Here is a 23,359-nt window from a genome sequence, read left to right on the forward strand (position 1 = left end):
TTTGCTCTTTTTTGTGAGGTTTGAGGTTTTTTTGGGGGGGGTCTTAGAGGGGAGGGGCCCTGCCCGGGAGGGGGGGGCAGGGTTGGGGGGGGGACAGAACCCTCCCTCCCCGTTAAAATTATATATAAGTGGCGACTCGGCCCCTCCCCCACCCCAAAGTGAGCGAAAGACGATAAAAAAAGGAAAAAAAAGAAAAAAAAAAAACAAAAGGAATAAAAAAAGTGCACTCTTGGTAAGGGCAGTCCCGGTCGTTCTTGGGGGGCGGGGGCGGGGGCGCCATCTTGGGTGTGGCAGCGGCGAGGCGCGGGCGCCATCTTAGGTGTGGCAGGGGGTGCTGTGTTACAGTGTGGCCGCCATGTTGGGTGTGGCGGTGGGACGGTGCGGCCGCCATCTTGGGTGTGGCCACGTCGGGGGGGGCAGTCGCAACGGTGACGCCGCCATCTTGGGTGCGGCGGTGCCACCTGGGGGGCGCTGTTGGTACGGGGCGGCCGCCATCTTGAGTGCGGCGGCGGTGTTAGGAGGGGGGCGTGGTTGTTGCTCTTCCGACGCCATCTTGGGAGTGGCGGCGCCATCTTGGGTGAGGCACACCACCCTCCGCGTGACGTCGGTCGTGTGGGCGTGGTCATAAGCGAAGGGGGCGTGGCTAAAGCTGCCCTGGCGCGCCGGAAGTGACGCAGGCAGCGAGCCGGGAGGGCGGGCGAGCGGCGTGGGGGCGGCCATGACGCGTTCCCGTGCGTCCCGGGGGGGTTTTGGGGGGCCGGGGGGGCTCCGGGGGGGCGCCCCCCGTAACGCTGCCGCTCTCCGCAGGGCGACAAGTGGAGGCCGCCCGCAAGAAGCGGCTCCAGGTGAGGCCGGAGGCGGGGAGGCCCCGGCACCCCCCAGGATTGTGTTCGGGCCCCCCCCAACTGGGCCTGGAACCCCCCAACCTGGGCCTGGGATCCCCCAAAACTGGGCTTTTCCCCCCAAAAATGGGCTTCCCCCCCCCCCCAGGGCAAAGCCGCGAAGGCAGCAGGGAAGAAGGACCCCGGGGTGCCGCAGCTCGGCCGCTTCGCCGCTCACGTCCAGCAGCAGAATGAGAAAAAACAGAAAAGGGTAAGAACAGAAAGCCCTAAAAGGGGGTTTTGGGGGTGACCCCCCCCCCCCCAAAAAAAAAACCCACGGGGGCGTCCCCGCAGGCAGCCGAGGCGCGGCGGCGGCAGGAGGAGGCGCGGGGCGCGGAGCTGGGCCGGCGGCGCAGCCTGGCGGGGCTGCAGCAAGACGCCCTGCGGCGGCAGCGCGACTTCGAGCGCAAGGTAGGGTGTTTCTTTTTTGGGGGGGGGGGGGCACCCCCATATCACACCCCCATATCACACCCCCATATCACACCCCCATATCACACCCCCATATCACACCCCCATATCACACACCCCCATATCACACACCCCCATATCACACCCCCATATCACACCCCCATATCACACCCCCATATCACACACCCCCATATCACACCCCCATATCACACACCCCCATATCACACCCCTCCCCTCACCTCAAAACCCGGGCCGCCCTCCAGGAGGTGGCGGCAGCCCAGCCGGATGCTCAGGGCGAAGCCTCGCTGCGGCAGTACGGGCGGGAGCTGCGCAAGGTGAGCGTTATTTTGGGGCGTTTCGGGGTTTTTTTTGGGGGGGGGGGGGGGTCTCCCCTCTGCTGAGCCCCCCGAGCCTTTGGCAGGTGCTGGCAGCCTCTGACGTGGTGCTGGAGGTGCTGGACGCCCGAGACCCCCAGGGCTGCCGCAGCCCCCAGCTGGAGGCCGCCGTGCGCAGCGCCGGCGCCCGCCAGCGCCTGGTGCTTGTCCTCAATAAAATTGGTAAGGGGGGGGGGACGGACTTGGGGGGGCTGGGGGGGCGCACGCAGCCCCCCCGGGTGACGCTTTTTTCCCCCCGCAGACCTGGTGCCGCGCGACGTGGTGGCGGCGTGGCTGAAGTACCTGCGCGCCGAGTTCCCCACCGTGGCTTTCAAGGCGTGCACGCAGCAGCAGAGCCGCAACCTGGTGGGGGGCCCCGGGGATAAAATGGGGGGGGGGGGGGGGAAGGGGGGGGGATTTTGGGGTGTCCCCTCGTCACCCCGCCGTGTCCCCATGCAGAAGCAGAGCCGGCTGCCGGTGACCGCGGCTCCCGAGGAGGTGCTGGCCGGGGGGGGCAGCGTGGGGGCCGACTGCCTGCTGCGGGTGCTGGCCAACTACAGCCGCTCGCGGGAGGTGAAGACGGCCATCACCGTGGGGGTCGTGGGTGAGCGGGGCTTGGGGGGGGAGGGCGGGCGGGATGACGGGGTCCCCCCCATTCTATTTCCCCGCCCCAATCCCCAATTTCCCCCTTTTTCACCCCAATTTCCCCCTTTTCCCCCCCCCAGGCTACCCCAACGTGGGGAAGAGCAGCCTCATCAACAGCCTCAAGCGGAGCCGGGTTTGCGGGGTGGGGGCCACGCCGGGGGTCACCAGGTAAACCCCGCCCCTTGTGGGCGTGGCCTGCGCTACGACTCCGCCCCCTTGTGGGCGTGGCCTATGCGTTGGCTCCGCCCCTTGTGGGCGTGGCCTAGACGTCGGCTCCGCCCCCTCCCCCAGGTGCCTGCAGGCGGTGCAGCTGGACCGCCACATCCAGCTGCTCGACTGCCCCGGCGTCGTCATGGCAACGGGCGCCCCCCCCGCCGCCGCCCCCCTGAGGGGGGCCCTGGCCCCCCAGCGCCTCAAGGACCCCCTGGGCCCCGCCGCCGCCATCCTGCGCCGCTGCCCCCCCCAGCAGGTGGGCGCCGGGGGGGGGGGGGTTCGGGGGGCTCGGCCCCGATGCTGTGGGGGTTGGGGGTGTCCGGGGGGGGTTCAGCCCCGTTACAGGGGGGTTTGGGGGGGTTCAGCCCCGTTACAGGGGGGTTTGGGGGGGTTCAGCCCCGTTACAGGGGGGTTTGGGGGGGTTCAGCCCCGTTACAGGGGGGTTTGGGGGGGTTCAGCCCCGTTACAGGGGGGTTTGGGGGGGGTTCAGCCCCGTTACTGGGGGGTTTGAGGGGGTTCAGCTCCGTTACAGGGGGGGTTTGGGGGGGTTCAGCCCCGTTACAGGGGGGTTTGGGGGGGTTCAGCCCCGTTACAGGGGGGTTTGGGGGGGTTCAGCCCCGTTACAGGGGGGTTTGGGGGGGTTCAGCCCCGTTACTGGGGGGTTTGGGGGGGTTCAGCCCCGTTACTGGGGGGTTTGAGGGGGTTCAGCCCCGTTACAGGGGGGTTTGGGGGGGGTTCAGCCCCGTTACAGGGGGGTTGGGGGGGGTTCAGCCCCGTTCCTGTGGGGTTTGGGGGGGTTTAGCCCCATTGCTGGGGGGTTTGGGGGGGGTTCAGCCCCGTTACAGGGGGGTTGGGGGGGGTTCAGGCCCCTTTTTTGGGGTGTCAGGGGTGCTCAGCCCTATTACTGGCAGATTTGGGGGGGTTCGGCCTCATTGCTATGAGGTTTGGGGGGGTTCAGCCCCATTATTGTGGGGTTTGGGGGGGTTCAGCCCCGTTATTGTGGGGTTTGGGGGGGGTTTGGCTCCATTCCTATGGGGTTTGGGGGGCTTCAGCCCCGTTATTGTGGGGTTTGGGGGGGTTCAGCCCCGTTATTGTGGGGTTTGGGGGGGTTCAGCCCCGTTATTGTGGGGTTTGGGGGGGTTCAGCCCCGTTCCTGTGGGGTTTGGGGGGGGTTTGGCCCCATTCCTATGGGGTTTGGGGGGCTTCAGCCCCGTTATTGTGGGGTTTGGGGGGGTTCAGCCCCGTTATTGTGGGGTTTGGGGGGGGGTTCAGCCCCATTGCTGTGGGGTTTGGGGGGGTTCGGCCCCATTCCTGTGGGGTTTGGGGGGCTTCAGCCCCGTTATTGTGGGGTTTGGGGGGCTTCGGCCCCATTGCTGTGGGGTTTGGGGGGCTTCGGCCCCATTGCTGTGGGGTTTGGGGGGCTTCGGCCCCATTGCTGTGGGGTTTGGGGGTGTTGGGGGGGCTCAGCCCTATTGTTACGGGGTTTGGGGCTGTCGGGGGGGGGGCTCAGCCCCATCGTTTTGGGGTGTCGAGGGAGGACTCAGCCCCATTTTTATGGGGCTTGGGCTGTCTGGGGGGGGCTCAGCCTCATTTTTATGGGGTTTAGGGCTTTCGGGGGGGGCTCAGCCCCATATGTACAGGATTTGGAGCTGTCGGGGGGGGCTCAGCCCCATTTTTCCGGGCGTTTGGGGTGCGTGGTGCCCCCCCCTTCACCCCAAACCCTAATCTCACGACCCCGCATGTCCCCCCCCCCCCAGCTGAGCGAGCTGTACGGGGTCCCCCCCTGCGCCGACCCCCGGCAGTTCCTCTCCCACCTGGCCCGGCGCCAGGGCCGCCTGCGGCCGGGGGGGCTCCCGGACCCCCACGCCGCCGCCGTGGCCCTGCTGCGCGACTGGACCAGGTGGGTTTAGGGGCCGGGGGGGGGGCGGGGGGCAGCGCCCCCTTTCCCCGTACCCTAAAAACCTTCAAACGTTCCCCCCCCCCCCCTCGAACAATAACCCGGCAGCGGGAAAATCTCCTACTACACGCGCCCCCCCGAGCGCGACGAGGCGGGGGCGCAGCTGGAGGCACAAATCCTGCCCGCGCTGGGGCCCGAGCTCGACCTGGAGGCGCTGGAGCGGGGCGACGCCGAGGCGCTGGCGGGTGAGTTTCGGGGTGTCCCCCCCCCCCCCCAAAAAAAAAAAACACCTTTATCCTCCCCTTACGGGGCTCACCCGGTCCCCCCGCAGCCGTCCCGATGGCGGTGGAGGGCATCAAGGTGTCGCCGTGCGGCCCCCAGGAGGAGGAGGAGGAGGAGGAAGATCAGGATGAGGCCATGGAGCGGGGCGACGCCGCCGAGGCGGACGGCGATGGTCTGGAGGTGCGGGAAGGGGTTTGGGGGGGCCTGAGAAGGGTTTGGGGGGGCCGGTGAGGGATTCTGGGGGTGCTTGAGGGGTTTTGGGGGGCCTGTGAAGGAGTTTGGGGGTGGTGAAGGATTTTTGGGGGGCCCATGAAGAATTTCGGGGGGCATGAGAAGGATTTGGGGGCACCCGTGAGGGGTTTTGGGGAGCCTGTGAAGGATTTGGGGGGACCTATGAAGGATTTTGGGGGGTGGTGAAGGATTTTTGGGGGGTCTATGAAGGATTTTGTAAGCCCAAGAAGGATTTTGGGGGGGCCGTGAAGGATTTTGGGGGGCCCGTGAAGGATTTTGGGGGGCATGAGAAGGGTTTAGGGGGCGCCTGTGAAGGATTTTGGGGGTGCTTGAGGGGTTTTGGAGGGCCTGTGAAGGAGTTTCGGGGCCCAAGAAGAATTTCTAAGGGCCCACGAAGGACTTTTTGGGGCACACAAATGATCTTGGGGGGTACGTGAAGAATTTTGGGGGCCGCTGAAAGATTTTGGGGTCCCTAGAAGAAGTTTCTGGGGGCACGGAGGTGATTTTGGGGGGCCCGTGAAGGATTTTTGGGAACACATAAAAGATTTTGGGGACCAGTGGAAGATTTTTGGAGCCTGTGAAAGATTTTGGGGGGGACGTGAAGGATTTTTGGGGCCCTTGAAGGATTTGGGGGGATACGTAAAAGATTTTTGGGGCCGTGTGGAGGATTTTTGGGGGCCTGTGAGGGATTTTTAGGGGCCACGTGAAGGATTTTGGGGGCCCGTGGAGGATTTTGGGGGCCTGTGGAGGATTTTGGGGGCGCGGAGGAGGTTTTGACGGGGTTCCCCGGCAGTTCGGCGCGCTGACGGTGGAGCTGAAGCCCCGGGCGAAGCCTGGGGGGGGCGGGGAGGAGGCGGCCCCCCCCCGCGCCCCCCGTTTGGAAGAAGTGGCCGCGCTGCCCCCCCTGCTGCAGGGCCAGGGGCTGGCGGCCGCGGGCAAGCGGAGGAAAAAGCAGCAAAAAAGAGCAGGTGAGCCCCAAACCCCCCTTTTTCCCCCGAACCTCCCCCCTTTCCACCCCCCAGACGCCCCCATCGGAACCATTTTGTGTCCCCCTCCCCCAGAAAAAATCGCCACCAAGCTCTCGGAGACGCTGACGGCAGCCATGCAGCTCTGAGCACGGAGATTTATTGGTTTTTTGGGGCATAAAAACGGCTAAAAACCAGTTTGGGGAATAAAAACGGCGGCGGAGCTGGGGCGTCGAGGTGTCGGGGGGGGGGGGGTCCCATGGCTTTAGAAGGGTCTGGGGGGGGCTGCAGAGAGGTCCCCAATTTTTTTTGGGGGGTGGGGGGGGTGGTTAGGGGGTTCACCTTATGTCGGCACCCCAAAAATGGGGAAATCCCCCCAAAAATGGGGAAATCCCCCCAAAAATGGGGAAATCCCCCCAAAAATGGGGAAATCCCCCCAAAAACGGGGCCGCCCGCTGCAGATTTCGGGGCGGTGACGCTGGTGCCTTTGGGGGGGGCCCTCCCTAGTTTGTTTGTTTTTTTGTTTGTTTTTTATGCCCCCCTTCAGCCCAGCACCGAAGGGGGGGCCAGGAAAGCCCCGTAGGGCCCCCCCAGCAGCGCCAGCACCTCGGGGCGCGGCACCAGCCAGCAGCTGGGGTGCGGGACCCCCCCCGGCCCCCTTTTGGCCACCAGCGTGGCCGTCACCCCCACCTCGCCCCGCTGCAGCCGCGCCGTCCCCGGCGTCCCCGAAGCAGCCAGCCGGACGCCCCACAGCCGCCCTGGGGGAGAGGGGACGCGCGTGTCACCCCCCCCCCGACACCCCCAAAAAGGCGGCGAAGGCGCTTTTTTTTTTGGGGGGGGGGGGGGGCAGCGCTTACCTAGGAGCCCCCCCGTTTTTGGGGACAGGCCGGCGCCGTCGCGGACGTAGAAGCCGAGGTGGTCGCGCTGCAGGGCGCCGGGGCGGCCGTAGCGGTGGCGCAGCACCCCGAATCTCAAGCGGGGGCCCAGGAGGAGGTGGAGGCGGCCCCCCCGGCCCACCTGCAGCGTCAGGGGGGGGCGGCGGAGCCTGGCAGGGCTGGAGAAGGGCAGGGAGACCGGGGGGGCCCCCCCCCCGGTGACGCGGATCCCCCGCGGGGTGACGGCGACGGCGGCGGCGCCCGCCGAGAGGGTGAGGGCGTCGAGGAAGGTGCGGGGTCGGGACGGGGCGCGGGGCCACGGCGGGGCGCCCACCAGGTGCCCGTGGACCCTCAGCCCTACAAGGGGGGGGGGAAACGGGGTGCCCCCCCATGTTATTGGGGGGCTCCCCGCGGGTTTTGGGGGGTCCCACGCGGGGCCTCACCGAGGCGCCGGTCGGTGAGCAGCTGCAGGATGTCGCCCGGGCGGCCGTCGAGGGTGAAGCAGAGCGGCTGCGGCGCCCCCCGCACGCTGGCCACGAAGTGGGGGTCCCCGTCCACTGGGGGGGGGGGAAAGGGGTCGGAGGGGGGGGGCTGAGTGCCCCCCAAATCCCCTCCGGCGCCCCCCCAGCCCTCCCAGTACCCCCCGATCCCGTCCGTGCCCCCCTACCTGAGGCGGAGAAGGTGAAGAAGGTGGAGCTGGAGGAGGCTGGAGAAAAAGGGGGGGGGGGCGTGGGGGGGTTACAGAACACCCCTGGGCTGTGCCCCCCCCTTATTCTGGGGGTTTTAGGGTGCCTGGCCCCCCCCCCATTACAGTTGGCCCCCCCTCACATCCCTTTGCTCACCCCTGTCAACCTCATCTGTGAGGTGTGGAAGAGAAAAGGGGGGGGGCATGGTGTGCTGCCCCCCCCCCCCAAATTTAGGGGGTGCAGGGGGGGGGCCGTTACCTGCGGCGTCTTCGTCATCGGGGAGCCCTGCGAGGGGGCAAAGAGGCAGAGGTGAGGCTGGGGGGGGGGGTTCAGTGGGTTAAATCCCCCAAAAAAGGGGTGGCGGATGGGGTCCCCGCTGCTAGGGGGGGGCATTTGGGGGTCGGGGGGGGGGCACGGTTCACCTTTGGGGGTGAGGACGGCGTAGACGGGGGGGGGCTCGAGGGACTCCACGAATTCCTGGCCCCCCGCCCCGGGAGCCAGCAGCTCGGCCTCGGCCGGCTGCAGCAGCAGCACGGCGTCCCCGGGGCCGCGGGGGGGGCTGCCCGTCCCCCCCGGCACGGGGGGCACCCACAGCCGGGGGGGCCACGGCGGCGCGGTGCTGGCAGGCCCCGCGACGTCCCCGAGCTGTCCTGCAGCGGCGGTGGCCGGTCCCTTCGGCAGCCCCGCCGTCGCCTCGGTGGCGGCCGCGGGGCCGTTGGGTGCCGCGGCGGTGACGCCGAACCCCACGGCGGTGACGCCGAGCCCCCCGGTGACAGCCGGGGGGGGCGTCGGGCCCCCGTCCCCCGGCGTCACCACCACCAGCGAGGTGAGGGGGGTGACGAAGCGGTGGAGGAGGGCCAGCTCGGTGGCCTCGGCGTCGAGCTTTTGGCGGGCGGCGGTGCCGTTGGCGCCCAGGCGCGCCCGCAGCAGCTCCCGGATGGTGACGTAGGCCCAAAGGCGCCGCGCGAAGGCGCCGAGGAGCTCGGCGGGGCGCTGGGGGCAGCCGGGGGGCACCTCGGCGGCGGCGGCGGCGGCGGGCACCTCGGCGGCGGCGCGGAGCTCGCCCTCGCCGCCCTGCCCGGCCACGTGGACGCGGAGCCGCTCGGCGCCCGGCTCCAGCCGCCCGGCCACCACCAGCTCGGAGCCCTGGAAATAAGCGGGGAAGAGGCCGGGGGCGACGCGGCGGGCGGCCGCGCCGGGGTAGGCGAGCTCCACGCGGCGCAGGAGCGGGCTCTCGATCTCCCGGAAGAGGCCGGCGAGCTGGAGGGCGACGCCGGCCTCCTCGGGGACCCGGCGCGCCGTCCCGCCGCTGGCCGCGGCCAAGCGGCGCAGCAGGGCCAGGTCGGCGTCCGCCCCGAAAGCCAAGCCGAAAAGGAGGGCGGCCGAAGGGGCCAGGGCGCGGCGGGCGTTGGAAAGGATGCGGGCGGCGTCCGTCACCCCCGCCGTGGGCTCCCCGTCCGTCAGGAGGAGCAGCAGCGGCACGCGGGGCTCCTGGGCGCCGCGGCGGAGGAGGGCGGCCGCCGCCAGCAGCGCGCGGTCGATGTCGGTCCCTGCGGGGCCAGGGGACGGTAGCGGGAGGAGCGCGGGGACGCGGGGACGCGGTTGTGGCAGTACTCACAGCCGTCAGCCTCCAGGGACTCGACGTAGCGGGCGGCGCTGCGGACGTGGGGCGCGGTGGCCGGGACGGGGCCGTCGTCCCGCCACACCCGGGCGGCCTCGGCGAAGGCGACGATGTTGAAGCGGTCGTGGGGGCGCAGGGCGCGCAGGACGGATTGCATGGCCGCCTTGGTCTGCGGGCGCGGGAGGAGTGGAAGAGGGGGAACGGCGAGAATCGGGGTCCGCGGGGTGCCCCCCCGCCCCGCTACCTGCTTGATTTTGGTGCCGGACATGGAGCCGCTGACGTCGATGAGGAAGATGATGTCTTTTGGGATGGGCGGCAGCCCGCTGGGCGCGAAGAAGTGGACGAAGTACCCGTCGTGTAGCTAGGGGATTAAACGAGGTGGTTTAGGGACGGGCTCACGCTCACCCTCCCCTGTCCCCATCCCTCCCCGCCGCACCTCCACGTCCCCCACGACGTCGCGCCGGGCCACGTCGTACTCCACCGCGAAGTCACCGGCGAGGCCGGCCGCGGAGAAAGCCGCCTGCTCCTGCGGGGTGGGGGCGAAGGCGACGCGGGCGCAGTGGGTGCCCTTCTCCACCCTGGCGGCCGGCGGCGCCTGCCCTGCGGCGGAGGCGGTGGCGTTAGGGTGCCGTCACCGCGGCGGAGGGGGCCGTCACCGTCCCGGACGTACCTCGCCGTGCATCCGCGGGCTGGAAGGGCAGCACGCGGAGGTCGCCGATGCCAGCCCGCTCGGTGATGCTCAGCTCCACGCGGAGCTCGGCCACGACCTGGCGGGGACGGACGGCGACGGCGTAGCGGTACGTGCCCAGGCGGCGCTGCAGCAGCTCCTCGTAGCGCAGTTCGAAGGACACGTGCCCGTTTGCTGCCACCGCGGCCGTCACGCGGAAGCGCTGGGCCTCCTGCTCCCTGCAGGGCAGGAGGGGAGCGTCACGGTTCCCCCTCGTGCACCCCGATGTCCGCCCTCCCCAGCGCTCACTTGGTGCCGACGTGCGCGGCCGTCTTGCCCTGCTTGCGGGCTGCTTCGTACAGCTCCTTAGCCCGGTGCTTCTCCATCACCTCAGCTGCGTAGACCTTGCCATCGACCGTGCTGGCGGGGGAAAAATGATTAAAATGGCAGACGGTTGGCTCTTTTTCCACAAAAGTTGCCCCCTTTCTCCGTGACCAAAGCCATGGCACTGCCCAGCAAGGGGCTGCGGCCGTGGCGGTGGCCATGCTGATAACGTGTCCCTTCCTCCTCCTCCTCCTCCTCCTCACAGGGTGAAGTTGGTGATGAAGGCAGCAGGCGACAGATCGAGGTCGAAGGCGGCCCGGCGCGGCGCGGGGTGCGGGTTGCGCATGGCGCAGCACACCCGGGTGGAGGCGTAGCGGGAGATGATGGCGGAGCTCACGGTGAAGCTGGTCATCGGCAGCTGCGAGAGAGGGGGGGGCGTAACGGTGGCAAAATATTCCCCCCACGGCTCAGATTGTGCCCCCCAAATTAATTAATAGCTCTGTGCTCACCTCCTGGCCGAGGGAAAGATTCATCGCAGGCAGGGCAAGCAGGCAGGGCAGCGCCAAGTACCTGGCCAGGATGCGTCCCAGCTCATCCATGTTGCCTTCTCTGCTGCCTTTACTCCTCAGCCTTCCCCGGAGCAGCTTTTCCTCCTCTTTTTCTCTTTTAGGGACTACTTTTTTCCACTTTCCTTCTTCCCCCACACCTACAAATGCAGCATTCACTTGAGACAAGCCGGGCTTGTCCACAGGCTGGGGGCTGGAGATACGCCAGTCCCTGCCAGATGAAATAAAAACAAAACGCCCAGAAGAACCTGTGTCTTTCAGGCCGGCTATTTTCTTATTTATTTTTCCCTCATGCTGCTGCTTTTTTTTTTCTTTTTTCTTTTTTTTTTCCATGAGCTTAGTGGGTCGGTCACTGGGGAAACTCAGGGCAAGCGTGAGGCAAAAGAGGCTGTTATTAGGCACCATGGTGGAGCAGGGATATTTATAAGGGCTGAGGGGTGGGAATTGGGCACAAAAAAAGAGGCTGGAAAGGGGAATTTTATCTATTAATAGTCATGATCCCAGTGGGTCCTTGACTGGGAACCAACATGGCGCCCTGACTGGGACACAAAATGGCGCCTTGCCGATGGGGAACTAAGGTAGCACCCAACTCCCGTAAGAGAGTTTTTTTTGTGTGTGTGTTTTTGCAAAAAAATGTTACATTTGTTTACAAAGAAAGAATAGAATAGGTGCACTCCTGCTTGGAAATAAATATATATCCTTCACCAGAGAACCTGCCTGGAGGAAATTATCGTGGATATTTCTCACACTCCTAAGCGGGTTTTGCTCCAGATATCGCCGCCATCAACCTCTCCTCATCATCAACACCTCAAAATGGCGAAGGGACAATCCTGCCCTCACCTCCAGGCTCCCTCAGCTAAACACAAAAAGCAATAAAACTTTCCAAGACTCGTTTTGGAGAATTATAAAGCAGGTATTCTTTATAAACAGCCCTGTGTATGTGGGGGGGTAATTCCACCAAACATGTACACCTAAGCAAGACAATGAGTACTTATTTATGGTTCGGTAATATGCATATTCAGGTAATTTTGCAAGAAAGGGCAGGATTTACGTTAATGGTTTATCAGAATTAATTATCATATTGCCCCTCCTACTTTCGCATGAGCAATGCCCTCCTGGTGGTCACACTTTGGGGTCTTTCTGATGAAGGCTCTTCTTCACCTTGTACTTTTCTCCTTTCCATTTTGTGCATGCTCTGTCATCATTTACCACTTCAGCAGCTTTGCTTTTCTTTTTCAAAATCAGCTAATTTAATTAAGTTCTACTTTGGATACCACGTTCCTTCTTCAGCCTCAATTTTGTGGCTAGAGCTGAGTCTTATAGCGCATATTTTATATATATATATATATATATATAGCTTATATATGTTAGCAATATGCAATATGCTAACATATATACTACGTTAGCGTATTTTGAGTTTAACCTTTATGATTCTACGATAATAATTGTTTGTCACTGCCTCAGCCACCATTATGGTGCCTTCCCCTCAGCCTAAGGTAAGGGGCTTGGCAGTGATCAGGCACTTTAATACCTTTATAAAGGAGGGGATGGGGGTAAAGTCAGCCACTTTGGGCCTTTTTTGTGCTTTTTTGTGTGTTTTTTTTTTGTGTTTTATTTTCACACTTGAAGGGACACGGGGGAGAAGGAGCGACCGTTGGCCGCCATTTTCTCCCCCCCTGAGGTAAAAGGCGCTTCCCGCCCTTTTTCCAAACCCGACGGGAGGGGGCGCGAGGCCGCGCTGCCGGCACGCGGCGGGCGGAGGGAGAGGGTGGGCGTGGCCGGCGCCTCTCGCCCAATCGCAGCCGGAGGCGGGGATGGGCGGAGAGGAGCGGCCAATGGGGAATGGCGGGGCGGAGAGGGAAGGGCCAATAAGGGGGCGGGGCGGGCGCGCAGCCTGCGCGCATGCGCACTGGGCGGGGGGGGAGGAGGCGGTGGCCCGTGACGGGAGCGGGTAATGGCGGAGCGGCCGCGGCCGGCAGCGGGGCCTCGGGGCCGCTCTAACGGCTCCTGGGGGCCCCGCGCTGGGGGATTCGGGGCTGGGAGAGGGGCGAGAACGGGGAGGGGGGCGATGGGGACCGGCCGGTAGCAGCTTGAGCCCGTCCGGCTCTGCCCTCCCCTCAGAACCCGGGAGATGTCCCAGAGGAAGCGCAGCAAAGGGCCGGCCTTCAGCCAGGTGAGGAGATGAACCCTGATCTCCTCCCTTGCTTCGCTGGGGGTTGTCGTAGGCCGGCTTTGCGGCAGCCAGTTCCTGGTTTTGTGCCGCAGGGGGACGATGGCGACGACGATGTTAGCCTGAGCCAGACGCAGACGCACAGCCAGGTGCAGAGGAACCTGCAGAGGCGCTCCCGGGATGAAGTGAATCGGAAGGTGAGGGGACGATCCCCGTCCTGTAGTGCTACAGCTGGACCTTTCTGCATTTTGTTACTTTATATATATATTTTTTTGGTTATTTCCCCTTCCTCACCGTGTAGGTGAGTGAGCTAGTTCAGTTCCTGCTAGTGAAGGACCAGAAGAAGATCCCCATCAAGAGAGTCGGTGAGTTTAGGGGAGCTCTTCTCAAAGTTTCTGGGGTTGCTCTGGTCCTTTCCCAAACTTTTTGGGGTTGGATCTCTCCGAAAACCTCACTGGGTGTATGGGGGGGGGGGGGGGGGGGGTCTCAGCATCTCAGCATCCCCCCTGTTCCCTGCAGACATCCTGAAAAAAGTCATCAGGGAATACAAAGACGTCTACTCCGAGATCGTCAACCAGGCGGGCAGGACCCTGCAGGAGGTATGGGGGGGGTCTCGTGGAGCTGGGGGGTTTGGGTTTGGGATCCCCCCCCCCCACTGGATTAAATCTTTGTCTCCTACAGGTGTTTGGGCTGCAGCTGGTGGAGATCGACACCAAACACCACGTCTACATCCTCACCAGCAACCTGCCGCGCGTCGAGGGGGAGAACCTGAAGCGGTGAGGGGCTGGTGATGAGGGCGCTGGCGTCCCCTGGGTGTTTTTTTTTTTTTGGGGGGGGGGAAGGGGACAGAGCCCCCAGGTGCCCTCTTCAGGTGGGTGACGCGTCTCTCCCCGCCGCAGGGACAACCAGACAGCCAAGCTGGGCCTCCTCACCATCATCCTGAGCTTCATCTTCATGAAGGGCAACTCGGCCAAAGACAGTAAGACATTTGGTGCCCCCCCCGGACCCCAATTTCTCCTTGCCCCCCCCCCCAACATTCTCCTTTCTAGGTGCTGTATGGGAATTTCTCCGCCGGCTCCGGGTGCAGCCAGGGTAGGTCATTGAGGGGGGGGGAACGGGTTTTGTTGCTTCCACACCCCGTTAATCCCCCCCCGCCACCCCCAGGGAGAAGCACGAGGTGTTTGGGGACGTCAAGAAGCTGGTGACGGAGGAGTTTGTGCGGCAGAAGTGAGTGCGAGGCGGGTGGGGGGTGGTTTTTTTTTTTGGGGGGGGGGGGGAAGGGGACAACACCCCGGTGCGCACAGAGCAGCCGCGGCGCTAGTGCCAGCCGGGCCGTTTATACCGCACCGCAGAGAGAAATCGCCGCCGCCCCCACGCCCGGTGACTTGAGGGGGTGTCACAGGGCCAGGGCGTGCTGGACACCCCTGGGGGGGCCCCCCCAAAACACGGGGTTCACACCCCCCCCCCTCCCCACTCCCTGCAGGTACCTGGAGATCACCCCCATCCCCCTGACGGACCCCCCCGAGTTCAGTTTCCAGTGGGGGCCGCGGGCCGCCAAGGAGACCTCCAAGAAGGACATGCTGAAATTTGTGGCAAAGGTGAGGATTTTGGGGGGGTTTCCTATTTGTTTTCTTTTTTTTTTCTTGCTTTATTTTGGGGGGGGCAGGGCACAACTTGTGTCCCCCCCCCCCCCCTTATTTTTTGTTGCGTTTTCTCTCCAGATCCAACAAAAGGAACCCAGCTTCTGGACGAGTCAATACAACGAGGCCACAGCCAGCCTCTGAACCTCCCCTTAAATAAAAGCGTATTTTGGGGGTGCAGCGGCCCCCCCAATACACGCCGGGCTCGGTTCTTCGTTAAGGCAAGCTTTAATTAGTGGGGGGGGGCGGCTCAGTAGTGCTCAGGGACAGTGATCAGGGCTTCGGCCGGGGGGCGGCTGACGTCGACGTTCTGTGGCACAAAGGGTTTTGTGTTTGTGGGGGGGGGCTCTGCTCACCCCAAAATCTGACTTTTTCATCCCAAAACGTCTCCCCGCTGGGGGGGGGGTGGGGGCTGTTAGCAAGCCCTGCATCCCCCCTGCTGCGGGGGGGGGGGCAGTAATTAATCCCCCAAATTCTCCCCTCCCTCACCTGGGGCTTCTCGCGGTGGGTGTTGACCGCCTCCACGTTGAGGAAGATGGATTCCACTTCGCACCCTGATTTAATGGGGGGGGGGGGGGGACACAGAAGGGACGATGTTACAGCTGCGGCTGCCCTTTGGGTGGGGGGGGGACACCCCCAGGGTGCTGTCCCCTCCCTGGGGACACGGGGTGGGGACACGGGGGGTGTCCCCACTCACCGTAAGCCACAGGGGTCAGCTTCAGCACGGTGTGCAGGGGGCACCGGAGGTAGGGCAGCTCCTCTGGGGTGGGGGGATGAAAATCAGGGGGGGGAATGAAAATCTGGGGGGGAGGGGGCTCTGAAAGTGTCCCCCAGGTGTCCCCAACTTGTCCCCAAAGTGTCCCCACGGCCTCACCGGCGCTTTTGTCCAGGAAATAGGCCAGCAGGCAGCGCATGACGGCTTGGTGGCAGATGACCAGCACGTTCTCCTGCCGCTCCAGCTCCATGATGACCGGCTCCAGGCGCTGCACCAGGTCCTCGTAGGACTGGGGGAGGGGACGGGGCGCTGAGGGGGGGAGGGCCCCAACCCTGTCACACCCCCCCCCCCCCGTTGTTATCGTCGCCGTGCCCTGCCCCTCGTCGTCACCTCGCCTTTCGGGTAGCGGTAGCGGTACTTGTCCTGGTCGCGCAGGGCAAACTCCTCGGGGTAGCGCTCCTGGATCTCCTCGTAGGTCATCTCCTCGCAGACCCCCTGTTGGGGGGGGCGTTACATTCGGGGTTCGGGGGGGAGGTTTTGGGTTCGGGGGGGGAGGTTTTGGGGTTCAGGGGGTGGCGCTGACCGCGTCGATCTCGTTGAGCGCCTTCCACTGCTCGTAGGGCACCCCCAGCGCCTCGGCCGTCTCGATGGTGCGCTTCATGTGGCTGGTCCACACCTTCAGCTCCCGGATGCTCTGGCTCCGGATGAACTCGGCCAGGGCCTGGGCGTACTGGGAGGGGGCGGGGCCACGTGAGGCCACGCCCACGAGGGGGCGGGGCCCTGTCCTCAGTCCCACCCCCTTGGCTTGTGGGAAAGGATGGGGTTGGGGGCTGGGTCCTTGGCTCCGCCCCTTTGTCCATGCAGGTGTGTTGTTATGTGGGGGGCGTGGTCTCCTTTAGCCCCGCCCCTTAACCATATCCCCCAATGAGTGGCTCATGGGGGTGTGGCCTCCCTTAGCCCCGCCCCTTAACCATATCCCTCAATGGGGGTGGCTCATGGGGGTGTGGCCTCCCTTAGCCCCGCCCCTTAACCATATCCCTCAATGGGGGTGGCTCATGGGGGTGTGGCCTCCCTTAGCCCCGCCCCTTTGCACATGACCTGATGCCTAAGGGCGTGGCCTCACCTAGCTCCGCCCCTTCACACCTGCTGAGGGCGGTTCCTGGGGGCGTGGCCTCACTTAGCCCCACCCCTTCATTGATACCCCAGTAAGGTCGCTCCTGGGGGTGTGGCTTCCTCACCCCACCCTGTTGCCCATCCCCTTATATGGGCTATTGGGGGCGTGGCCTCCCTTAGCCCCACCCCTCATCTCCATATTTGGGGCAGCTCCAGGAGGGGGGCGTGGCCAACCCTCTACCTCCCTACTTGGGATCCTGGGGGGGGGTCCCTTAGCCCCACCCCTTCCACCTCCATATTTGGGGTACGGAGGGGCGTGGCCTGCTCCTTTAGCCCCGCCCCCTTTCCCTCCATATTTGGGCTCTTTCAGGGGGCGTGGCCACCCCCCTTAGCCCCGCCCCTCCCTTCCCCAAGCCCTCCGCCCACAGCCCTCCTGTATCACCCCGCAGCGGGGTGGGGTGGGGGCGTGTCCTTCCCCTGGCCCCGCCCCTTCGTGGGCGTGGCTTCCCCCAGGCCCCGCCCACCTGGCGCCCGCGGGGGGAGAGCCCGGCGTCGCCGCCGATGCGGCCCCGCAGGTTGAGCTGGCTCTCGCCGTGGCGGCTCAGGTAGATGGCGCGCGGCGTGACGTGCGTGTTCATCAGGTAGTACACCGTGCGGCTCTGCACGTGGCCCTGCACCCGGTTCGCCAGGTACCGCACGCCCACGTCGAAGATCTTGATGTAAGACAGCCCGCTGCGCGCCCCGACGTTAGCGGGGGGGTCCCCAAATGATTCGGTTTTGGGGTGGGGGGGGCGCGAAGCACGGCGTCACCTGTCCAGCTGCTCGTCCAGCGGCTCGTAGGTGGCTTTGTAGCACTCGATGCGCTGCAGGAAGTCGGCCACCACCTCCTCGGGGGCGCAGCCCTTGTAGTCGGGGCTGCTCAGCTTCACTTGCTGGGGGGGTGTGTGTGTGGGGGGGAGGGGCGGTTATTTTTGGGGTGGGGGGCGCGCTTTTTTGGGGCGTGGGACGGGGAGCGCCTCACCTTGATGTTCTCCTCGATGATGGCAGGGTCGTCGCAAATGGACTCGACGAACAGGACCTGGAGGGGAAAGGGGACGTCCCCATGGTGCCAGTGCCCCCCCCCCAAAGCTGTGAGCCCCCCCAGGCAGTGCCGCAAGCCCCCCCCAAATCCTCAGAGCCCCCACCCCCCCCCACATTATGACCTCCCCCCCCCAAATTACTCCCAGCACCTTGTAGCCGTTCTCTCTCGCGAACTGCAGGATGAGGGCACGGCGCTCCCGCGTGGTGTTGGTGGCATCAAAAACCTGGGGTTGGGTCGCAGCCGGGGGGGTTATTAAACACCGGGGGGGTTAATTTGTCCCCCGGGGGGTTAATTTCCCCCCCCAGGGGTTAATTTCCCCCCCCAGGGGGTTAATTTGCCCCCCCAGGGGGGTTAATTTGCCCCATTTTGGGGTCGTCTTACCGCCACCTGCCCCTCTTCGGAGCTCAGGTAGGTGCGGACGTCCTGGAGGGCGGCCAGCGCGCACTGCCTGGGGAGGGGATTTTTGTAGGACGGGGGGCACCAGCTGGTGGCCCCCCCCTCCTCAAATTTCCCTCTCCCCCCCCCCTTATTTATTCCCCCCCCCCCCATACCTGCGGATGTGCATGGCCTCCTCGTTGTCGTGGCGGAAGAACTCGTAGCTCTTGTAGCTCTGCACCGCCTCGCGCCGGTACTGCCCCACGTTAAACACTGCGGGTTTGGGGGGGGGGGACGGACGGTTAGGGGGCACCCCCAAATTGTGTGTCCCCCCCCCCAATAAAAAGAATACTCGCCCCGTGTCGGGGTGCCGATCCAGTTGAGGTAGCGGGTGAGCTTGCGGGAGATGTAGGTCTTGCCGCGGGCCGGCAGCCCCACCAGGATCACCATGGTGGGGCAGTTGGTGAATTGGGGTACGGTGGCTGAAAAACAGGGGGGGGGGGACAAGGTTTAGGGGGGGCGCATCGTATCAGCACCCCCCCCAGCCCCCCCAGATCGTCCCCCTGCCCCCCCCCCCAAACTCACATCCCCGCCGCCGCAAGCGGTGGGAGCTGAGGGGGACCCAGACTTTTTGCAGGGGGTTCTGCGTCAGCTGGCCCGCCGGTGCCACCGCCATGGCTCTCTGCCCTCTGTCCTCGCCGCCGGTCAGTGTCCCCGCGGCCTCGTGTCCCCCCCCCCCCCTCTTTAAGCAAACGCCCCCCCCCCCTTGAACAAACACCCCCCTCCCTTAAACAAACACCCCCCCCCCTCGTCCCGTACCGGGGATTTTGGCCGATTTCTCCTCCATGGTGGCCCCGGGGGGGCGGCCCGCCGGTGGCCCCGGGGAAGGTCGGAGGTAACGCTACACCCTGGCCGCCGGCCGGGCACGGACAGCAGCTGGGACGAGCCGGGGGGGGGCCCGGCCCCCCCCCACCCCCCCCCCGGGGTGCTGGCACCTCGTCCCCGGGGCTCCCCATCCTGTCCCCGGAGGGGTGCTGCTGCTGCTCCTGGTGCTCATCCTGGGGGTCCTGATCCCCATTTTGGGGGGGGGGGGGCCCACATCTGCCGCCCCCCCCCTCCTCCCCGGGGGGGCCCTATCCCGAGTCTCTTGGGGTCCTCATCTCCTGGGGGGCTGCCCCCCAACCCTGCTGTCCCCCCGCCCCCCCAGCCCCACGGGGGTCCCCCCCCGTGTCCCCACTTTGGGGGTCCCAAATGCAAATCCAGGGGGTTTTCCCCCCCCCGCCCCCTCCGGGGGGGCGCCTCTCCCACCCCCCCGGGGACCCGACCCCGTCCCCTGCAGCCGCTCGGCTCCGCTCGGGTTCGTTCGGCCCCGTTCGGGTTCGTTCGGCTCCGTTCGGGCTCGCTCGGCTCCGGCCATCGCCGCTCGGCTCCCTTCGGGTTCCTTCGGCTCCATTCGGGCTCCGCCAATCGCCGCTCGGCTCCTCCCGCCGCCCTTCGGCTCCGCCTATCAGCGCTCAGCTCCGGCCGGCTCCGCCCACCACCGCTCGCCCCCTCCCGCCTCCCTTCGGCTCCGTTCGTTCCCGTTCGGCTCCCTTCGTTTCCGTTCGGCTCCACTCGGCTCCTTTCGTTTCCGTTCGTTCCCTTTCGGCTCCCTTCGGTTCCTCCGCTCGGCTCCCTTCGGCTCCCTTCGTTCCCCTTCGGCTCCGTTCGTTCCCGTTCGGCTCCGTTCGGCTCCGTTCGGCTCCTCCGTTCGTTCCCCTTCGGCTCCCTTCGGCTCCCCCCCCCCGCCCCCCTTGGCCTTTACCCCACGATGGCGGCGCTGCGCAGCGTGAAGGTGCCGGGGAGCAGCGAGGCCCCGCGGCCGGGTTTTGGGGGCCCGGCCCGGCCCCTTTCACCCCCCCCCACCCCCCGTGACCCCCTTCCCGTCCCCTCCAGGGCCTGGTGGCGCTGGTGACCGGCGGCTCCTCGGGCTTGGGCCGAGCCACGGCGGAGCGCCTGGTGCAGCAAGGGGCCCGCGTCGTCCTCCTCGACCTCCCCAGCTCGAAGGGGGCCGAGCTGGCGGCGGAGCTGGGGGGCAGCTGCGCCTTCGCCCCCGCCGACGTGAGCACGGGGACGGGGCGACGGCGAGGGCACCGGGTGGCCTTGTGGCAGGGGGGGGGTCCCAGCGACGCTGTCCCCGCAGGTGACGTCCGCCAAGGAGGTGGAGGCCGCCCTGGAGGTGGCCAAGAAGACGTTCGGGAGGCTGGAGCTGGCGGTGAACTGCGCCGGGGTGGGCATCGCCGTGAAGACCTACAACGCCAAGAAGGACAAGGTGCACGAGCTGGAGGACTTCCAGCGCGTCGTCAACGTGAGCCTGGGCGGCGGGGGGCGGGCGGCGGGGTGCTCGCGGGGGGCAGCCGGAGGGGCGGGGGTGGGGTCAGCGGGGTGGGGGTGGGCGTGGGGGCGTCCTCGGGGTGGGTGTGGGGTCAGAGATGGGGTCAATGGGGTGGTTGTGGGCATGGAGGTGTCCTTGGGGTGGTTGTGGGGTTGGGGATGGGGTCAATGGGGTGGTTGTGGGCATGGGGGTGTCCTTGGGGTGGTTGTGGGGTTGGGGATGGGGCTAATGGGGTGGTTGTGGGGTCGGGGATGGGGTCAATGAGGTGGTTGTGGGGTCGGGGATGGGGTTAATGGGGTGGTTGTGGGGTCGGGGATGGGGTCAACGGGGTGGTTGTGGTCATGGGGGTGTTCTTAGGATGGTTGTGGGGTCGGGGATGGGGTTAATGGGGTGGTTGTGGGGTCGGGGATGGGGTCAGTGGGGTGGTTGTGGGTATGGGGGTGTCCTCGGGGTGGTTGCGGGGTTGAGGATAGAGTCAATGGGGTGGTTGAGGGCATGGGGGTGTCCTCGGGGTGGTTGTGGTCATGGGGGTGTCCTTGGGGTGGTTTTGGGGTTGGGGATAGGGTCAACAGGGTGGTTGTGGGGGTGTCCTCAGGATGGTTGTGGGTCAGGATGGAGTCAACGGGGTGGTTGTGGGGTTGGGAATGGGGTCAATGGGGTGCTCGTGGGGTCGGGGATGGGGTCAGTGGGGTGCTTGTGGGCATGGGGGTGTCCTTGGGGTGCTCGTGGGGCGCTCCTCGGGCTGGTTATGGGGTCGGGACGCCGCCCACGTCTCCGCCACCGGCTCGTCCTGCAGGTTAACCTGGTCGGGACCTTCAACGTGACGCGCCTCAGCGCCCGCCTGATGAGCCAGAACCCCCCCGACGCCGACGGCCACCGGGGCCTGGTGGTGAACACGGCCAGCGTGGCCGCCTTCGAGGGGCAGGCGAGCGGGGCCGCCGGGGATTGGGGCGGGGGGGGGGGCCCAGATTAGGGGGTGGGGGGGCGGGACGCCCCGTAATCGTCCCTTTTTCTCCCCCGCAGGTGGGGCAGGCGGCCTACTCGGCCTCCAAGGGCGGCATCGTGGCCATGACGCTGCCCATCGCCCGGGACCTCGCGCCCCTGGGGATCCGCGTGGTCACCATCGCCCCGGGTACGGGGTCGGGGGATTTTATGGGGTGGGAAAAGGTGGAGGGCGAGCGATTTGACCTCCCCTTTTTTTTTTGAGGGGTGTAAAGGTGCGAGGAAATGCTTTACCTCCCCTTTTTTTTTGGGGGGTGGAAGAAGTTATAGGGGAAATGCTTCGCATCTTTTTTTTTGGGGTGGGAGAAGTTGTAGGGCAGATGCTTCACCCCCTCTTTTTTGGGGTGGAAAAGGTTGAGGGGCAGACACTTCACTCCATTTTTTTTGAGTGTCGAAAAGTTGTGGGGCAAACACTTAAGCCCCCTTTTTTTAGGGGTGGAAAAAGTTATAGGGCAAACAATTCAACCCCCTTTATTTTGGGGTGGAAAAGGTGTGGGGCAAGCGACTCACCCCCTTTTTTTGGGGGTGGGAAAAGGTTGTAGGGCAAACAATTCAACCCCCTCTTTTTTGGGGTGGGAAAAGTCGAGGGGCAAACGCTTCACCCCCTTTTTTTGGGGTTGGAAAAAGTTGTAGGGCAAATGCTTCACCCCCTCTTTTTTGGGGTGGAAAAGGTAGAGGGGCAAACGCTTCACCCTCTTTTTTCGGGGGGTGGAAAAAGTTGTAGGGTAAATGCTTCACATCTTTTTTTTTGGGGTGGGAGGAATTGTAGGGCAAACGCTTCCCCCCTTCTTTTTTGGGGGGTGGAAAAATTGTAGGGTAACCGACTCACCCCCCCTTTTTTTTTTTTCTTTTTTTTTTTTCCGGCCCTTTTAGGGTTGTTCTCCACCCCGCTGCTGGCCGGTTTGCCCGAGCGGGTGCGGAGCTTTTTGGGGCAGCAGGTGCCGTTCCCGTCCCGCCTGGGGCACCCCGGGGAGTTCGCCCACCTGGTGCAGGCGCTGGCCGAGAACCCGATGGTCAACGGCGAGGTGGTGAGGCTGGACGGGGCCCTGCGCATGCAGCCCTGAAGCAGGGGGGGGGGGGCACGGCCCCGAGGACGCCCCGAAAAATTGGGGGACCCCCCCCTTAAAAACTGGGGAACCATCCCCGAAAAATTGGGGGTAAGCGGAGACCGGGGAAACCCCAAAAGTGTGGGGACGAGCCTTGGGGGTTTGAACGCACTGGGGGCGACCCAAAACGGGGGGACCCACTGGGGTCACCCCCGAAATTGGGGACCCCCTTGGGGGTATAGGTGGGATGGGGGCACCCAAAATGGGGTACACAGGGACAGGGGATGCCCCAAAATGGGGTCTCTTGGGGGTACACAGGGACAGGGGCCGCCCCGAAATGGGGCCCCCTGGGGGTACGGACACACTAGGGGCACCCCAAAAATTGGGGACCCCTCTTGGGGGTATGCACAGGCTGGGGACACCCCAAAAAGGGGACCCCTTGGGGGTACAGCCGGAATGGGGACACCCCAAAACGGTTACACCCCAAAACGGGGGTCCCCTGGGGGTACCGACACACCAGGGACACCCCAAAAACTGGGGACACCCCGCTGGGGGTACCCCCAGAATTGGGGTCACCCCAAAACGGGGACTTCTGGGGGTACACAGGGTCTGGGGACAGCCCGAAATGGGGGCCCCCTGGGGGACAGACAGAAGGGGGTCACCCCAAAAGGGGACACCCCAGAATGGGGTTACCCCAAAAGGGGGACACCCCAGAATGATGTCCCCTGGGGGTACACGGGGACCAGGGACACCCCAAAACTGGAGACCCCAAGGAGTGTGGACACAATAGAGGGGACCCCAAAACGGGGACCCCCTGGGGGTCTAGGGACACCGGCGACACCCCAAAAAGGGGTCCCCTGGGGGGCACCCCAAAATGGGGATACCCCAAAATGGGGCCCCCTGGGGGCATCCATGGAATGGGCCCCCCCCCAAAATGGGCCCCCCGGGGGTATAGACATCCTGGGGGCACCCCAAGAAACGGGGCCCCCGGGGTACCCCCAGACCAAGGGCACCCCAAAATCCCCCCCCCCCCCCCCATAGGGACATGGCCCGGCCGCCCCCCAGTAATAAAGCGTGTCTGCCCCGCCTCCTCTCGTTCCCTATTGGTTCGCGCGCACGCCAATCCCCTCTGCCCCCGGGCGCGATTGGGTAAGGGGGTGGCGGTGGGCGGGGCACGCCCCTAGCGGGAGCTGCGGTTCTGATTGGTC

General features: G+C 65.4%; 5 protein-coding genes and 1 long non-coding RNA gene across 6 annotated transcripts; 4 read left to right on the top strand and 2 right to left on the bottom strand.

Moving 5' to 3' along the window:
* The first annotated feature begins 617 nt into the window (after positions 1–617).
* Positions 618–6,119, top strand: GNL3L (G protein nucleolar 3 like). Its single transcript, XM_066984794.1, is given in 16 exon segments — positions 618–731; positions 808–845; positions 991–1,092; positions 1,176–1,292; positions 1,553–1,624; positions 1,711–1,846; positions 1,926–2,029; positions 2,123–2,267; positions 2,389–2,476; positions 2,600–2,777; positions 4,279–4,421; positions 4,527–4,663; positions 4,750–4,880; positions 5,725–5,777; positions 5,779–5,899; positions 5,993–6,119. Coding segments are annotated over 16 exon segments (1,611 nt in total). The 5' UTR covers positions 618–718; the 3' UTR covers positions 6,026–6,119.
* Positions 6,120–6,169: 50 nt separating this feature from the next.
* On the bottom strand, positions 6,170–11,069 carry ITIH6 (inter-alpha-trypsin inhibitor heavy chain family member 6). Its single transcript, XM_066984756.1, is given in 13 exon segments — positions 6,170–6,654; positions 6,754–7,128; positions 7,215–7,328; positions 7,439–7,477; positions 7,716–7,742; positions 7,880–9,031; positions 9,034–9,247; positions 9,323–9,439; positions 9,515–9,678; positions 9,749–9,984; positions 10,055–10,165; positions 10,333–10,487; positions 10,579–11,069. Coding segments are annotated over 13 exon segments (3,381 nt in total). The 5' UTR covers positions 11,041–11,069; the 3' UTR covers positions 6,170–6,439.
* A 1,437-nt stretch (positions 11,070–12,506) lies between these two features.
* On the top strand, positions 12,507–14,642 carry LOC106029448 (non-structural maintenance of chromosomes element 3 homolog). Its single transcript, XM_066984813.1, has 11 exons — positions 12,507–12,586; positions 12,757–12,808; positions 12,901–13,002; positions 13,107–13,170; positions 13,325–13,404; positions 13,487–13,581; positions 13,705–13,784; positions 13,855–13,897; positions 13,970–14,032; positions 14,289–14,403; positions 14,527–14,642. The coding sequence occupies exons 2-11, from the start codon at positions 12,767–12,769 to the stop codon at positions 14,587–14,589; spliced, it is 747 nt and encodes a 248-aa protein (XP_066840914.1). The 5' UTR covers positions 12,507–12,586; positions 12,757–12,766; the 3' UTR covers positions 14,590–14,642.
* A 12-nt stretch (positions 14,643–14,654) lies between these two features.
* PFKFB1 (6-phosphofructo-2-kinase/fructose-2,6-biphosphatase 1) lies at positions 14,655–18,896 on the bottom strand. Its single transcript, XM_066984799.1, has 14 exons — positions 18,549–18,896; positions 18,086–18,211; positions 17,906–18,002; positions 17,736–17,802; positions 17,503–17,577; positions 17,295–17,351; positions 17,084–17,205; positions 16,798–17,005; positions 15,744–15,890; positions 15,551–15,655; positions 15,320–15,449; positions 15,143–15,205; positions 14,935–14,999; positions 14,655–14,755 (listed from the first exon to the last, which is right to left on the bottom strand). The coding sequence occupies exons 1-14, from the start codon at positions 18,574–18,576 to the stop codon at positions 14,696–14,698; spliced, it is 1,350 nt and encodes a 449-aa protein (XP_066840900.1). The 5' UTR covers positions 18,577–18,896; the 3' UTR covers positions 14,655–14,695.
* LOC136787529 (uncharacterized) lies at positions 16,852–18,091 on the top strand. Its single transcript, XR_010826922.1, has 2 exons — positions 16,852–16,992; positions 17,321–18,091. It is a non-coding gene; the product is annotated as an uncharacterized lncRNA (long non-coding RNA).
* A 513-nt stretch (positions 18,897–19,409) lies between the features above and the next one.
* HSD17B10 (hydroxysteroid 17-beta dehydrogenase 10) lies at positions 19,410–23,239 on the top strand. The gene is made up of 6 exons (XM_066984816.1): positions 19,410–19,563; positions 19,665–19,829; positions 19,912–20,076; positions 20,900–21,028; positions 21,127–21,235; positions 21,979–23,239. The coding sequence occupies exons 1-6, from the start codon at positions 19,540–19,542 to the stop codon at positions 22,167–22,169; spliced, it is 783 nt and encodes a 260-aa protein (XP_066840917.1). The 5' UTR covers positions 19,410–19,539; the 3' UTR covers positions 22,170–23,239.
* The last annotated feature ends 120 nt before the right edge of the window (positions 23,240–23,359 follow it).

The sequence above is a fragment of the Anser cygnoides genome, chromosome 29 (genome assembly GCF_040182565.1).
Source record: "Anser cygnoides isolate HZ-2024a breed goose chromosome 29, Taihu_goose_T2T_genome, whole genome shotgun sequence".
In the NCBI taxonomy this organism is placed as follows: Eukaryota; Metazoa; Chordata; class Aves; order Anseriformes; family Anatidae; genus Anser; species Anser cygnoides.

Excerpts from the sequence above, each read along its gene's own strand:
- HSD17B10 (XM_066984816.1), top strand. The coding sequence starts at position 19,540 with ATGGCGGCGCTGCGCAGCGTGAAG. Across the intron at positions 19,830-19,911 it reads GCGCCTTCGCCCCCGCCGAC|GTGACGTCCGCCAAGGAGGT; the intron begins GTGAGCACGGGG and ends CTGTCCCCGCAG. Across the intron at positions 21,236-21,978 it reads CGTGGTCACCATCGCCCCGG|GGTTGTTCTCCACCCCGCTG; the intron begins GTACGGGGTCGG and ends CGGCCCTTTTAG.
- LOC106029448 (XM_066984813.1), top strand. The coding sequence starts at position 12,767 with ATGTCCCAGAGGAAGCGCAGCAAAGGGCCGGCCTTCAGCCAG. Across the intron at positions 13,785-13,854 it reads GGGCAACTCGGCCAAAGACA|GTGCTGTATGGGAATTTCTC; the intron begins GTAAGACATTTG and ends TCTCCTTTCTAG. Across the intron at positions 13,898-13,969 it reads CGGCTCCGGGTGCAGCCAGG|GGAGAAGCACGAGGTGTTTG; the intron begins GTAGGTCATTGA and ends CGCCACCCCCAG.
- PFKFB1 (XM_066984799.1), bottom strand. The coding sequence starts at position 18,576 with ATGGAGGAGAAATCGGCCAAAATCCCCG. Across the intron at positions 15,450-15,550 it reads ACCGCTACCCGAAAGGCGAG|TCCTACGAGGACCTGGTGCA; the intron begins GTGACGACGAGG and ends CCCCTCCCCCAG. Across the intron at positions 14,756-14,934 it reads CCCACCGCGAGAAGCCCCAG|AACGTCGACGTCAGCCGCCC; the intron begins GTGAGGGAGGGG and ends TTTGTGCCACAG.